The 15,622-nt window shown below is 39.3% G+C and overlaps 1 protein-coding gene across 1 annotated transcript; it reads left to right on the plus strand.

Moving 5' to 3' along the window:
- Window positions 1-8,462: 8,462 nt before the first annotated feature.
- LOC101545884 (olfactory receptor 52B4-like) lies at window positions 8,463-9,407 on the plus strand. The gene has a single exon (XM_004618282.2). It carries the CDS (start codon window positions 8,463-8,465, stop codon window positions 9,405-9,407), a length of 945 nt encoding a protein of 314 aa, XP_004618339.2.
- The last annotated feature ends 6,215 nt before the right edge of the window (window positions 9,408-15,622 follow it).

Raw genomic sequence — 15,622 nt, forward strand, 5'->3', positions numbered from 1 at the left:
CCTCAACCAGTGTATATTTCACACCAGCAATATCCCCTGTATCCCTCCTGCCACTTCCGCCCTTCTCCAGCCTGCCTCTTCTCTCCCTTTCTCTTACCTGCCCCCCCTCTCTCTTGGCATTATGGTTGGCAATACAGGTACTGAGAGGTCATCATAGAGAGATTCCTTCCAACCATCATTGTCATAAGGGGCCCTTCTCTATTCCAACTGCCCGCTCCCTTACCCTCTGAGCAGGCTTTAAACCGTGGACCATTTGTCCTGGTCTTTGTTTCTTCTGTCCTTGGGTGTTAGTCTCATACTATGTTATTTGTTCTGTTTTGCTTTTATATCCCACAAATATATGTAGTCATTCTATGTCTGTTCTTTTTTCTGACTTATTTCACTCAGCATGACACTCCATGTCTATCCATTTATAAGCAAATTTCATGACTTAATTTTTTCTAACAGCTGTATAGTATTCCATTGTGTAGATGTACCATAGTTTCTATAACCAATCATCTGTTCTTGGGGACTCGGGTTGTTTCCAGATTCTGGCTATTGTGAATAGAGCTGCAATGAACATACAAGTGAAGATGTCATTTCTGCAGTGTGATTTTGGGGTATAGTCCCAGAAGTGATATTTCTGGGTCATATGGAAGCTCAATTTCTAGTTTTTGAGGAATGCCCATCAACAATGAAGAGTCCCTTTCTCCCTGCATCCACACCAGCACTGGTTGTTCTTTTTCTTTATTTATGTGTGCCAGTCTCTGTGATGTAAGGTGACAGTTCCCTTATATTCTGAAATATGAGAGAGATCATTTTGCATTTTCCTTCTGTCTGGTTTCACTCAGCATGATACTCTCTAGTTCCATCCACATAGTGGTAAATTGCATGTTATAATTTTTTTTTACAACTTTTCGTGCTTGCTTCAGTCATACAATGCTTGAGTACCCATCTCTCCACCAGTGCCCATTCTCCACCAACTATGATCCCAGTATCCCTCCCACAGCCCATCCCCCTACCCCACCTCACCTCTGTGGCAGGGCATTCTCTTTTGTTCTCTCTCTCCTTTTGGGTGTTTTGGTTTGCAATAGAGGTATTGAGTGGCCATCGTGTTTAGTCTATAGTCTACTTTCAGCGTGCATCTCCCATCCCCAGCGGGTCCTCCAACCACACTTTACCTGGTGTTCCCTTCTCTATCTGAGCTGCCCCTTCCTCCAGAGTGTGAGACCAGCTTCCAAGCCATGGAGCCAACCTCCTGGTACTTATCTCTACTATTCTTGGGTGCTAGTCTCCCATCCTGTCACTTTATATTCCACAGATGAGTTCAATCTTTCTATGTTTGTCTCTCTATTTTTGACTCATTTAACTTAGCATGATACTTTCCATGTTGATCCACTTATATGCAAAGGTCATGACTTCATCTTTTCTAATAGCAGCATAGTATTCCATTGTGTAGATGTACCAAAGCTTCTTTAACCAGTCATCTGTTTTCGGACACTCAGGTTTTTTTCCAGATTCTGGCTATTGTAAACAGTGCTGCAATAATATTTGAGTGCAGATATCATTTTGACTAAACTTTTTTGCCTCTCTGGGATATATTCCTAGGAGTGGTATTGCTGGATATTGCTAGGTCAAATGGGAGCTCAATTTCTAATTTTTTGAGAAGTGTCCATACTGTTTTCCAAAAGGGCTGACCCAGTCAGCATTCTCACCTACAGTGCAGGAGGGTCCCTTTTTCCCCACATCCATGCCAACACCGGTTGCTTTTGTTCTTTTGGATGTGTGCCAGTCTCTGTGGTGTGAGGTGGTATCTCATAGCTGTTTTGATCTGCATCTCTCAGATGATTACTGATAAAGAGCATTTTTTCATGTGCCTTTTAGCCATTTGTATTTCTTCCTTGAGAAAGTTTCTGTTATTTCATTGCCCCATTTTTTGATGGGGTTGGATGTTTTCTTCTTGCAGATTCCAACCAGATGCCTTGTATATCCTTGATATCAACTCCTTATCTGATGGGTATTGGGTGAATATTCTTTCTGATTTTGTAGATTGTCTTTGTATTTTGGTCACTGTATCTTTTGTGTGCAGAAGCTACTGTTTTTGGCATATTCCTCCGTTGGTCTCAGAGAGCCCGGCAAGCTACCGAGAGTATTCCGCCCACACGGCAGAGCCTGGCAAGCTACCTGTGGCATATTAGATATGCCAAAAACTGGGTGTAGGGAGCATTATTCAAGAAAAGGCATAAGAATTATATATCACAGAGACCCTGAGATGGTATACGTGAAGGACACACTGACAGACTGACTCTACCATGAGTCAGCTCTTCTCATGGCCTTCACCCTCCTCTTTACCTACGTTTACCAATATCAAATCTCAGAATGACTTCAGTTCTCATTGAAGATTTTTAATTTTTACTTTTTGCTTTGGCTGGAGCGATAGCACAGTGGGTAGGGCATTTGCCTTGCGAGTGGGCGGCCTGGGTTTGATTCCTCTGTCCCTCTCAGAGATCCCAGCAAGATACTGAGAGTATCCCGCCTGCATGGCAGAGCCTGGCAAGCTCCCCGTGGCGTATTCGATATGCCAAAAACAGTAACAACAAGTTTCACAATGGAGACGTTACTGGTGCCCTCTCGAGGAAATCATTGAACAATGGGAGGGAAGTGCTACAGTGCTCTGGATCATGGCCAGTTAAGAAGCTTTTCTGGTGCCAGAGGCAGTTTGTGAGTATGACTGCCATGCTCCCAGGAATCTATTTTAACTTTTTAAACCCCTCTTTATTTATTTAATTTAATTTTTTTAATTGAATCACCATGAAAAAAGTTACAAAGCTTTCACATTCCAGTCTCAGTCACTCAATCATCAGATCCCCATCCCTTCACCAGTGCTCATGTTCCACCACCAAGAGCCCCAGTATACCCCCTCCCTCCCACCTGTGTGGCTAATGATCTTCACTTTATTCTTTCTATACTTTGAATACATTCAATATTTCAACAGAAAACTATTATTATTTAGAAATTTCTCCCAACAATCAAACCTGCTGAAAAGATATCATTTGATAATTTGTTTTCCATTGCTGAGAATTTGGATTTCTGATATTTTAGCTCAGTTCATAGTTCTGTCTGCAGCTGCAACGGATTTCGTCTGGGCTGAGAGAGTGCTGGTAACACCCCCATCCCAAGATCTCTCGCGTGCCACGTCACTGCAAGCTTGTACCTCTGGGTAGTGGGTTCTAGAAGATGGTGGTCACCCACCTCTGTTGCCACCCCCGCTGAAAGAAAAGGTCTAGAGAGAAAAACCTTTCCCCTCCCAGGGCGGCATGGGGTTGTAGCTCAGTTCACAGTCTAGATGCATTTCTATAGGAAGCCGCTGGGTGCTGAAAGTGGTTAGTAGCCCTCCTCTTTAAGGAGGAGAGGAGCCATTTTGTGTGCAGCTGCTCTGGATCATGTCTGGGTGGAGAGCCTCTTTTTTTTTTTTTATTGTGACCATACCAATTAAAATTCCAAGTGAGTTTGAGGGTTCTTTATCATCAGATCCCATTTGTTCTTTTGGTCATTTTTTAATGGGAGCATTTTTCTTTTCTTTCCTTTTCTTTGGTTTTGGCTTATGCTTAAGTTTATGCTTATCTGGCTATGCTTACTCCTGATTCTGCATTCTGGGGTCACTCCTGACAGGGTTCTGGGTGCCAGAGGCAGCGCCAAGGTTCTAGCCAGGTCTGTACTTTACTCCCTGTACTATCTCTCTGACCTCTAAAGTTCTGTAAAATTTTTACAGTGTCCAGAATATAAAACTTGTTGAGACAGAAAATTGATTAACAGTGGCCAAGGCTGAGGAGATAAATGGGGAGACTTGGGAGTGACCACTAAACAAGGATGAAACTTGTTTTTGATGTGATAAGATATCCTGGAGTTAGTAATTACAGTTGTAGATGTAATATAAATCAACTCTTCACTTTAAAAGAGTAAATTTTATGGTTTGTGAATCATATCTCAATCTCAAAAAGAGGCAGATGACCACCCTTAGAACATGGATTTCCTCACTTTTATCTTGCATCACCTATTTTTTTTAGTTCCACTTGGTGATACTCAGGGGTTACTCCTGGCTCTGCACTCAGTAATTACTCCTGGCCAGTGCTTGGAGGGCCATATGGGTTGCTGAGTATCAAACTCAGGTCAACCCCATGCAAGACAAATGCCCTACCTCCTCTACTATTTCTCCGGATCCTCTCAAAACACCTATTGGTTCATAAAATACAGAAATTTTTGGAATAGTAATTGACACTTACAACCCCACTTCAAAAAATACTATGACAAAAAGTTTTAATCAATCTATTTATAGATAGAAGCTGATAGCCTCAATTTTTCCACAATATTTTATTACATTTAATATTCAAACACCAATCCCATCACCATATACCTTCCCACCACCATATTTCGGGTGTTTCCATCCTGCACCCCAATCCCTGGCCCAAAGCAGAACAAAATAATATATTTTGTGTTGTTTGTTATGAAAAACCACTGAAAATGCTACAAAAAATAATCCTCAAAGAGGGTGAGGATTGTTGTATTCCACCCACTGGCCAGTAAGCCCTTCTATAAGATCACTAACATGTTGTTAGAAGCTAAGCCTTGTGTGCTTTTATATCTCTATCTATCTATCCATCCATCCATCCATCCATCCATCCATCCATCCATCCATCCATCCATCGATTTATCTATCTTTATATCTATCTATCTATCTATCTATCTATCTATCTATCTATCTATCTATCTATCTATCTATCTATCTATCTATCTATTATCTATCTATCTATCATCTCTGTCACTGTCATTCCATTGTCCATCGATTTGCTTGAGTGGGCACCAGTAAAGTCTCCATTGTGAGACTGTGTTATTGTTTTAGGCATATGGAATATGCCACGGGTAGCTTGCCATGTTCTGCTGTGAGGGCAGGATACTCTCGGTAGCTTGTAAAAAAATTTCCTTCTATGATTGGTTGTCTCCTACTTTGAAATCCATCAAATGTGGTTTGGTACTTTTGGAGTATGGGTAGGGTGTGTGGTATGAAGTGTCACCCGGTCCAGTAATAAGTTGACTCATGGAAGAAGGTTGGTCCCAGCCTGTGGAGAGCAGCTGTGAGTGTGCGAGTGATTGCTGAGGCTGGGTCCCTTGGGGCGGGGAGGGCCTTCACCTACCTCCCTCTGGGGCTCCACAAGTGAAACAGCTTGGCGCAGAGTCCAGTGACACTTTTATGGCAAATGTCATGTTATGCTCCTGTTAGTCTCATTTATATTTACTTTTTTTTGTACAATAAAGACATAAAAGTTCCCCTGAATTCATTATTTATACCATAACCTCCATTAAGTATATATTTTTCTTCAATAGTGGGGGCAAAACTAATGTTTTCATTTTAGAAATGTTTTCATCTAGAAAGAGGTCAAAGTACTATTCCCGCAATGACATAAATTATCATTGTGTCTGGTCTTTATGATAATAGGTCATCCTTACAGGCTTTTGCTGACACCTCATTACCATTTTGATTTTGACTTCCCTGATAATAAGTGATAATAAATATTTTCAGGTGTCTTCTCAATACCTATATGGCTTCTTTGCTAAAGTGTCTCTTCAGCTCTTCTCCCCAGGTTTTGATGGGGTTATTTGATTTTTTGGTGAGTTTTGTGAATTTTTTTCATGCAGTTTGGGTATTACTCCTCAGTGCATTAAATGAAGGAAAAGGCCTCTCCAAGTTAAAGAAAATGGTGTTGGGAAATCTTGGGAATGTCACAAGCCAGAAAAACAAATTAGATTCCTATCTCACTCCACACACACAAGTTAATTCAAGGTGGATTAAATAGGTCCATCCATAAGATACACAAAGGAAAAAGAGGCATAAACATCCAGGGTATGAACCTCAGAGCTGTCTTTCATGCTTCAAGAACACTGACAAAGAAAGCAAAGGCATAGATAAATAAAATAAATGGAACTACATCAAAATAAAAAGATTTTGTATGGCAAAAGAAAGTAGAGCTAAAATAAAGATTAAAAACTAAAAATTCATTTAAAAATAAAGACTCCTTTTCAAATAGGAGATATTATTTTCATATCTTTTATTTGATAAAGGATACTATCCAAGACATATAAAGACATCACAAAGCTCATAAACAAAAATAACCAAACAACTCCATCAGAAAAGGGACTAGGAGATGAATAGATGGTTCTTTAAAAGAGACATGGAAGGCCAGTAGACACATGGAAAAGTGCTCTTATCACTTCATAAAAAAATGCAAATCACAGTGGCAGTGAGATACCATTCCACACCTGAAACAATGGCATATAAAGAACAAAAACTGCCTTTGCTGGTAATAGGAATCCTCATTCACAATTGGTGGGCACATTGGTTGGTGAAACCTCTATGGAGAGATTTTAAAAAAATAAAATAGAATTTTCATATGGCCCAATAATTTGACTCCTTGGCCTCTATCCCAAGGACACAAAGATATTGACATGAAAAGATATGTGCATGCTTAGGGCTATTGTAGCGCTTTTGGAAATAACCCAAGTGTTAAATGACAGACGAGTGAATAAAGACATTGTGGAATCTACACTCCATGGAATATTACTGAGTTATAAGAAAAGATGAAATCTTGCCTTTGTTACAACTTGGATAAAGCTAGTGTGCCATGATCAGTAAACTAAGAGAGAAAGGACAAATGTGGAATGATTTCAACTTGTTCTTGTTGTATAAAGAAGAAAAGAAAGAAAACAGACACAATCAAATGATAGCTACCATAGACTTTTACAACCTGAGGTTACAATGTGGGAGGGAGGGGGAGAAGAGGGAGCTAAAAGTGACACTAGGACAATGGAGAAGGGTCTTAGAGACTATGGTGCTGATTGAGGGGAGTAACTTGTTCATCAAAGTCTTGAACATAAAAAATGATTGAAACTGTCACATAACTGCATAACAAACAAAAACCAAGTGTATATTAAATGTAATAAGTTTTACATCAAAGCCTTAGGAGGAAAAACTTCAGTTTAATTTTTGGTTGGACAAGAAAGACAATAAAGATTGAGGAAGAAGTCAAAAGGGTGGAAAATGATCTTATAGACCCAACACACTGGGAATATGGGGAGGATGATGAAGAAATCTCTGTCTTTGGAGCCCAGGGGATAAGCACTTCTCTCAAGGGCGCACCCAACAGAGAATAAATGGCCCAACTTCTGCATGCAGCAAGCTGAATTTCTTTGATAATCTCATGTCTGTCCTGAAGACACAGTCTGAGATTGGTGAGTAAATTAGACATCTTTTAGTGGGATGGTCCTAGGATCAAGGTAAATAGTGGGCTGATGTATGATCTGAGGCCGGCATGTAGTCTGAGGATTGACCATCAGACTCTTCAATTTATTGATAAAGTTGAACGAAGAGTGATGAATACCAGAACCACAGGTTTAGCTGGTTATAGTCTGTGTGGTAGAGATATGGTGAGGAGGGTTTGCTGGAGGTGATTTGAAGCAAGTAAAGAATAAATACTATCTAAAAGATAACAGGTGAGCTAATAATTAAGCTTGACATTAGAGACAGAAAAGATACTGACTATTGGACATTGTCACTTCATACTCCAGACTACAGAAATATTTGGGGGACTATGAGAAGTGACCTGGAAATGACAGGATCTGAGCCAGGCTTCCCAACGTAATGGGAGAGAATTGAGGAGATTTCCGGGCTATTTCAGGAAAATACGGGGGAAATGCATTTGAGAGGGGATTTGTGAGATAAATTTATAGTAGACGCAGTCACAACTAGGAGCCCAGTCTCACGATGAGCTCCAAACCATGTGATTCTTGGCTTCTTTCTTTGGCTGATAAATGACAAATTACCCTCTTCTTTCCTTTACCTAGCCCCATGGAATCATAAATTTCTGCAATCTCCTCTAATCTCAGGCTCTGGTTATTTCCTTCCCACAGAGCAGCCTTTAGCAGTGTAGAGTTTGCAATCTTGTCACAAGTGACTGAATGTACTTTTCTAGTAAGTCTAATGGTAGATCAATTTGATCCGTGACATTCAGGGTGGTTAAAAGTGCTGTTTTTCTATTATGGAGAAGAAAAATAAAGGTATATAAAAAAGGGAATATGAAGAGAAAGAACAAATGTCAACATTATTTGGCAGAAGATTAGATACTGAGCTAGTTGTTTTAAAGTGCCTCTTTAACACAAGTAATAAACACTTCTTTCCATTCTTCAAAACCATCTACTCATTTGTGAATCACAACTTATGAATATAAAATATGTGGTTAAATTTCTACCTCAAGGAAACTCATATAAGTATGCCTTTTCACTTTTGTCTGTGTCTTAATATATGTGTGTTCAAAGATGGGGAGTTGGAATATACCAAAAGATCTTGCTGCCTTCACAAAGAATCTTACAGAAAAGTTGGTGTTTTCCTCTACCTCTATGAATAGAAAGGAGGCTCTGAAACGTTTCCAGGTATGACTTCCTTAAACTACACTGGTGTCAGCCACACTGTCTTCCGCTTGCTGGGCATCCCCGGGCTTGAGGATCAGCACAAGTGGATTTCCATCCCCTTCTTCATTTCCTATGTCATCTCCTTATTTGGAAACAATTTGCTCATTTTCATTATCGTCACAAAACGCAGCCTCCATGAGCCCATGTACCTCTTCCTCTGCATGCTGGCAGGAGCAGATGTTGTCCTCACGACATGCATAGTACCTCAGGCCTTGGCCATTTTCTGGTTCAACGCTGGGAAGATCTCTCTGAATTGTTGCATCACTCAGGTATTTTTCTACTCTTCCATTTTCATCTCTGAGTCAGGAATCCTGCTGGTGATGGCCTTTGACCGTTACATCGCCATCTGCTACCCTCTGAGATACACCACCATTCTGACACACTCACTGATTGGAAAAATTGGCTTGATCATCTTTTTGAGGAGTTTTGGTACAATTTTCCCTATAGTATTTCTTTTAAAAAGATTGACTTACTGCCGGAGTAATAATATCGCACACACGTTTTGTGAACACATTGGTTTGGCCAGGTATGCCTGTAATGACATTCGAGTGAACATCTGGTATGGCTTTTTTGTCATAGTATCCACTGTGATCATAGATATCCTGTTAATTTTTGTTTCCTATATGATGATTCTCTCTGCTGTCTTTCAAATGCCTTCCAAAAATGCTCGCCAAAAAGCCCTGAACACTTGTGGCTCCCATGTCTGCATCATCGTCCTGTTTTATGGACCTGCAGTGTTCACAAGCCTTGCTCAGAGATTTGGGCGTCACATTCCACTCCATGCCCACATCTTGTTGGCTAATGTTTTTATTCTGGTTCCACCTGTGATGAACCCTATCATTTATGGAATTAAGACCAAGCAAATCAGAGAACAGGTGGTTCATATATTTTTTTCAAAGCAGAAATAACTTCATCACAGCTTTCAGAATTTCTGGCTGCCACTGAAGTATAATGGAGAGGGAGATGAGTGGAACAAACTGAACTATTAGGAAATAGCTCATTGGCTTTTATCTTGAGAGAAGGTCTGTGAGTTTTCTGGAATTAAGTTTTCTATGTTAGAGTGGACAAATCACCTTCTGCAAAGAACAGAAAATGGCATGAATTCATTTTCTGAACTCATATGCTTTTTTGATATGTATATTAATTGGGAATAGGTTAAGAACAACAATGATCTGGTGTGGAAATCTGTTCAGCTGTTTTGTTCTAAATTTAACTCTGACACATCTTATGATAACTGAGACATCTTGTGATATCTACAAAAAAATCACATATATGCAAACGGTGCCATTGCTCTGTATACTTCATTCTAGCTGAATGATATTGTTAGTGATTATTAGAGTTTGCAGTTATTTCCTTACTCTCATGCTTTTAGATTATGGAGGATTGGAAATGAATTATGAAAAAAATTCATGTGACTGCGCTTGATAATACTTTTGTTTCAAAATTCTTATATAAAAATAATAATTCCACAAATAGTATCATAGTATCAGTCATGTAAATGAAGAGTTAGAATAAAATATCTGGCACACAGGTCATGCAAGAAAGATCCTAAAGAAGAATTTAGTATGTTTGTGGAATGCCAATGTGATTGGTGAGTTATGCACAAGTGGGATAATGGAGCAAGGTATAATATGTGAAGTAACAGGAGTCACATTCTGATAGTTCTTATATATTAGTAAAGGAATTGACATTTAATTGAGTTTCAATTATACCATGAAAAAAGTTAAAATTGCATTAACACTCTTTTAGAACAACTATAAGTGGTATAAAATATAAACAATCCTCCCTACCCCGTAACTATATGAAGTCATCGTAATGTTTTGATATATAGTAAGAGTTAGGAGAACATCAAGACTTAGAAGAAAAAGTGGTGGAGGGTAGGCTTTGCTTTCTATAGTTTCTGTCCTGAGGGCAAGGATTTCAAAATCAAAAGAGGATTTCAAACGACTAGAGCTTTGGAAAATTTAAGCTAGCACTTTAGTAATTAGAGTGTTAGGAGCGAGAGTGGTATAAAGGTTATAACATATTTTTATATCTGAATTATGACTAATGTCTTACTGACCCTAAATTATGCATGCACAAGTCATAGTGACAGTCTCCCAAAGAATGAAAGGTAAGAGAATGGAGTAGAAAATTGTCCTCTATCTGACCCTCTCTTTCTGACTTATTTAACTTAGCATGATACTCTCCATGTCTATCCATTTATAAGCAAATTTCATGACTTCATCTCTCCTAACAGATGCATACTATTCCACTGTGTAGTTGTACCAAAGTTGTTTTAACCAGTCATCTGTTTTAGGGCACTTGGGTTGTTTCCATATTTTGGCTATTGTGAACAGTGCTGCAATGAATACGTAGGTACAGATGTCATTTTTACTGTGCTTTTTTTGCATCCTCGGGATATATTCCCAGAAGTGGTATTGTGGGGTCATATGGAAGCTCAATTTCTAGTTTGTGGAGTATAGAATAACATCACATGAGGCTGACACCCAAGGACAGTAGATACAAGGGCCAGGAGGATTGTCCCATAGCTGGATGCCTGCTTCATGAGATCAGGGGAGAAGGCAGATGGAATAGAGAAGGGATAACTAAGAAAATGTTGGCTGGAGGAACCAGTTGGGATGGGAGATGAGTGCCGGAAGTAGATAATAGACCAAACATGATGACCTCTCAGTGTCTGTGCTGTAAGCCATAATGCCCAAAAGTAGAGAGAGAGTATGGGAATATTGTCTGCCATAGAGGCAGGGCGAGAGTGGGAAAGGGGAGGTATACTGGGGATATTGGTGGTGGGGAATGTGCACTGGTGGAGGGATAGGTGTTTGATCATTGTGTGATTGTAACCCAAACATGAAAGCTTGTAACTCTCTCACGGTCATTCAATAAAATTTAAATAAAAAAATTCTACTTAAAAAAAAAGTTTGTGATCTGTCCAAGAGAAAGTCTTTGTGTTATGAGTCCAACAGTGTTTAAGTCAGAATATAAACAAATGAAAAGTAATATTTTGAGAGTAATAAAATAGAATTCATGGGCAAGTAATAGTTCATGAAATATCTGGGATATAAAAATTATTTAACAAGTGAATGAGCACAGCATGACTCATTCTCAAAATCAGTGAAAATCAATATAGACCCATCCTAACTTGAACAAAACATGGAACTGAGCAAGATAATATCATACATCTATTATAACTACATTCAATAATAGAAAATCAAATATTCACATGAATAAACATGAAATTTCAGTTACAAATAAAAGACAACTTTCATTTTAAATCTTTAAAATTGATGTTTTTAAGTATATATACATATATACTACTATATGTATGAGTGGGTTGGAGCGGTAACATAGTGGTAGGGTGTTTGCCTTGCATGCAGCCGACCCAGGTTGGATTCCTCCACCCGTCTTGGAGAGCCTGGCAAGCTACCGAGAGTATCTCGCCCACACAGCAGAGCCTGGAGAGCTACTTGTGGCTTATTCGATATGCCAAAAACAGTAACAACAAGTCTCACAATAAAGATGTTACTGGTGCGGTGCCCTCCCGAGTAAATTGATGAACAACCGGATGACAGTGACAGTGACCGTGATGTATGAGTAATATATATATATATATGTATAGTTTTTATTTGTTTGTTTGTTTTTAATATTTTTTGACTACACCTGGAAATACTCAGGGATTACTTTACTCCTGGCTTTGCACTCATGAATCACTTCTGGCAGTGCACAGGGACCTTATGAGTTGCCAGGAAACAAAATCAGGTTGACCATATACAAGGAAAGCATCCTATGCTCTGTACTATCTATCACTTTGGCCCCCTTTTTGATCCCTTTTATGTATTTTTCTTTTTAAGAATTGGTTTAGTATTGATAAATTCTTGAATGATTGAAAAATTCTTTATTCTTCTTTGTAATCTGATTGGTAACTTAATTAGGCTTTATTTGTTGGAGATCACCTTTATTCAGAAATTTGTATATATTATGAGACCGCTTTACGTCTAAGACCCTTCAAAATGATCGTATGTTTGCAGTTAATTTTTGTGCAGATGAATCTAAGATTTGTGTTGAACTTGCTGTTATAAGACATGGAGTACATAGTTTCTCCTGTCTTGTCCCCTGCTGAGGCTGTTTATTCTGTGTGTGAAAAAAATAATGGTTTTCTTTTGGGGCTATGTATGCTGGGATAATGCTGAGGGAAGGGAACTTCTTCAATCTCTGTGTGTGTTCAGGGATCACTCCTGGCCATGCTCAGAGTATGGGGTGTCTGGGATTGAACCCAGGTCGGCCATGTACAAGGAAAACACCCCCTGTCCCAGGCCATGTTATTTAATGATTTCCTCCTCAGCAGGGCATTCGAAGTCTCTTGGCTTTAACAGTAACTATCCCCTATCACACCCAGCAACCCTAGCTTCGGCACATCCCACCATTAATTCCTCATCTTTCCAGGGTTTTCCATACTTCCCAAGTTTTTTGGTTTGTCTTACAATAACAAATTTCCATCGATTTATCAAAAAAAATTTTCATCTTTAAAAAATTGTTTCCTGACCCTCCAATGCCGTCAAGCTGGTCTGCTCCCTCTTTCAGGTTAGTGGACAGAAACGGGCACCATCTCCTCTGCGCCTGCACCTTGCTTCCCCCCTACCCTGAGCCGTCTCCTCTCAGACCCTGACTCCCACCCTGCCTGAGCACTGCCCATCTAGCCCCTCGCCACCCTCCAGCACTGCCACTTTGGTTCGCTCCCTCCCTGCAATCACCTTGCTACATTGCAGTAGTGGAATATGGCTACATTTTTTTGCTACATGCAAAAAAAAATGGGCTTAGATCTCCACCTATTACCATGTACAAAAGTCAGATCAAAATGGATTAAAGACCTCAACATCAGACCAGAATCTCTAAGGTACATTGAAGACAAGGCCAGAAAAACCCTCCACGACACTGAAGCCAATGGTATCTTCAAAACTGACATGCCACTGGCCAAGCAAATGAAAACAGAGTTAAATAAATGGGACTATCTCAAACTAAGAGGCTTCTGCACCTCAAAAGAAACAGTGACCAAAATACAAAGGCAATCTACAGAATGGGAAAGGATATTTACGCAGTACCCATCTGATAAAGGGTTGATATCAAGGATATACAATGCACTGGTTGAACTCCACAAGAAGAAAACTGCCAACCCGATCAAAAAATGGGGTGATGAAATGAACAGAAACTTTCCCAAAGAAGAAATCTGAATGGCTGAGAGGCACATGAGAAAATGTTCAACATCACTAATCATCAGGAAGATGCAGATCAGAACAACAATGAGATATCATCTCACACCACAGAGACTGGCCCACATCCTCAAAAACAAAAGCAACTAGTGTTGGCATGGATGTGGGGAGAAAGGGACTCTCCTTCACTGCTTGTGGGAATGCCGACTGGTTCAGCCCTTTTGGAAAACAATACGGACGATTCTCAAAAAATTAGAAATTGAGCTTCCATTTGACCCAGCAATACCACTCCTGGGAATATATCTGGAGAGACAAAAAGGTATAGTAGAAAATGACATCTGCATTTCTATGTTCATTGCAGCACTGTTTACAATAGCCACAACTTGGAAAAAACCAGAGTGCCCAAAAACAGATGACTGGTTAAAGAAACTCTGGTACATCTACGCAATGGAATACTATGTGGCTGTCAGAAAACATGAAGTCATGAAATTTTCATATAAGTGGATCAACATGGAAAGTATCATGTTGAGTGAAATGAGTCAGAAAGAAAGAGACAGACATAGAAAGATTGCACTCATATGTGGACTATAAAGTAGCTGAGAGGTACAAGCTCGCAATGATGCAATTTCTGGAAGATATTTCTCTGGACTTAGTTACTAAAATACTAAAATGCAGAAATACAAAACCGTGCAGCTGCTAGTGTGTCCCTTGACCTCATATCTCTTTATTCTCAGCAATGGAAAACAAATGATCAAATGCTTCCTTTTCAGCAGGTCCGACTTTAGGGGGGGAGAAACTCCAAACAATAAGAGTGAGTTTTTTGTTGAAATATTGAATGTAATCAAAGTAAAGTGAAAGTAAAGTGAAATTTATCAGTTACACAGGTGGGGTGGGGGACTGGGGAGGTCGGAGGGTGGGGAGGAGGTACACTGTGATTCTTGGTGGTGGAATATGTGCACTGGTGAAGGGATGGGTGTTCGAGCATTGTATACCTGAGCCTTAAACCTGAAAGCTTTGTATCTTTCCACATGGTGATTCAATAAAAGAATAAATTTTAAAAAAGAATAAAAAAACAGAACGTATCAGAGTTGATTAATATAGGTAAACAAATACCAGAAGCTTTAAAGGCCAGCAAAAATAGAGCAAACTGGCAAGGCTTTTAGACCACACCGCTTAGAAGGACAAAAACCAAAGACAGAGACAGAATATATAAAGCAGGAGATCAAAAAAGGAACTTATATTCAAAGACTAGTGCATAAGATTCACAGCAGATCTATTAAATGAGACACTGTGAGCCAGACAAGAATGGAGGGATATAGTACAAAAACTCAATGAAATGAACACAGCAGTGAGAGTAGTCTATTGAGCTAGTTTATCATTCAGATTGAAAAGAACAATACAGTGTTTAATGGACAGGTAGCAGCTTAGTCTTGAAACCAGTTTTGTAAGAGCTTTAAAAGACAGGACAAACTTTTAAAAAGAAACTTCTTTAAAGAACAGGACAAACTTCCTGGTCTGTGGTGCTTTCGGCCCACTTACGGCTTTTAACTTGCAAATTATATGCAATTTCAATAAAAAGTTTATATCTTCTTTTTATTGAATGCTTTATGTCTGATTAGGTCTTTTCCTTACCTCCTTAGAGATTTATATTATAATCATTTACTTATTAATTCAGAAATAAGCAATATCTATAATATCTATAGTATCTTATTTTCTAATATCAAGCCATATTCCCTTTCTTAGGATAAAACATACTTTATCTTTCATAGACCCCCCATTCACATTTCCCCTTAGTTTTCTTATCTTTAATCTTACTAGATTTTGCATTTGAGGACTTACCTATTTTATAGCACAGCAGGTAGGGCATTTGCCTTGCACATGGCTGACCCGGGTTTGATTCCTCCACCCAGCTCTGAGAG

Source organism: Sorex araneus, chromosome 6 (genome assembly GCF_027595985.1).
Source record: "Sorex araneus isolate mSorAra2 chromosome 6, mSorAra2.pri, whole genome shotgun sequence".
Classification (NCBI taxonomy): Eukaryota; Metazoa; Chordata; class Mammalia; order Eulipotyphla; family Soricidae; genus Sorex; species Sorex araneus.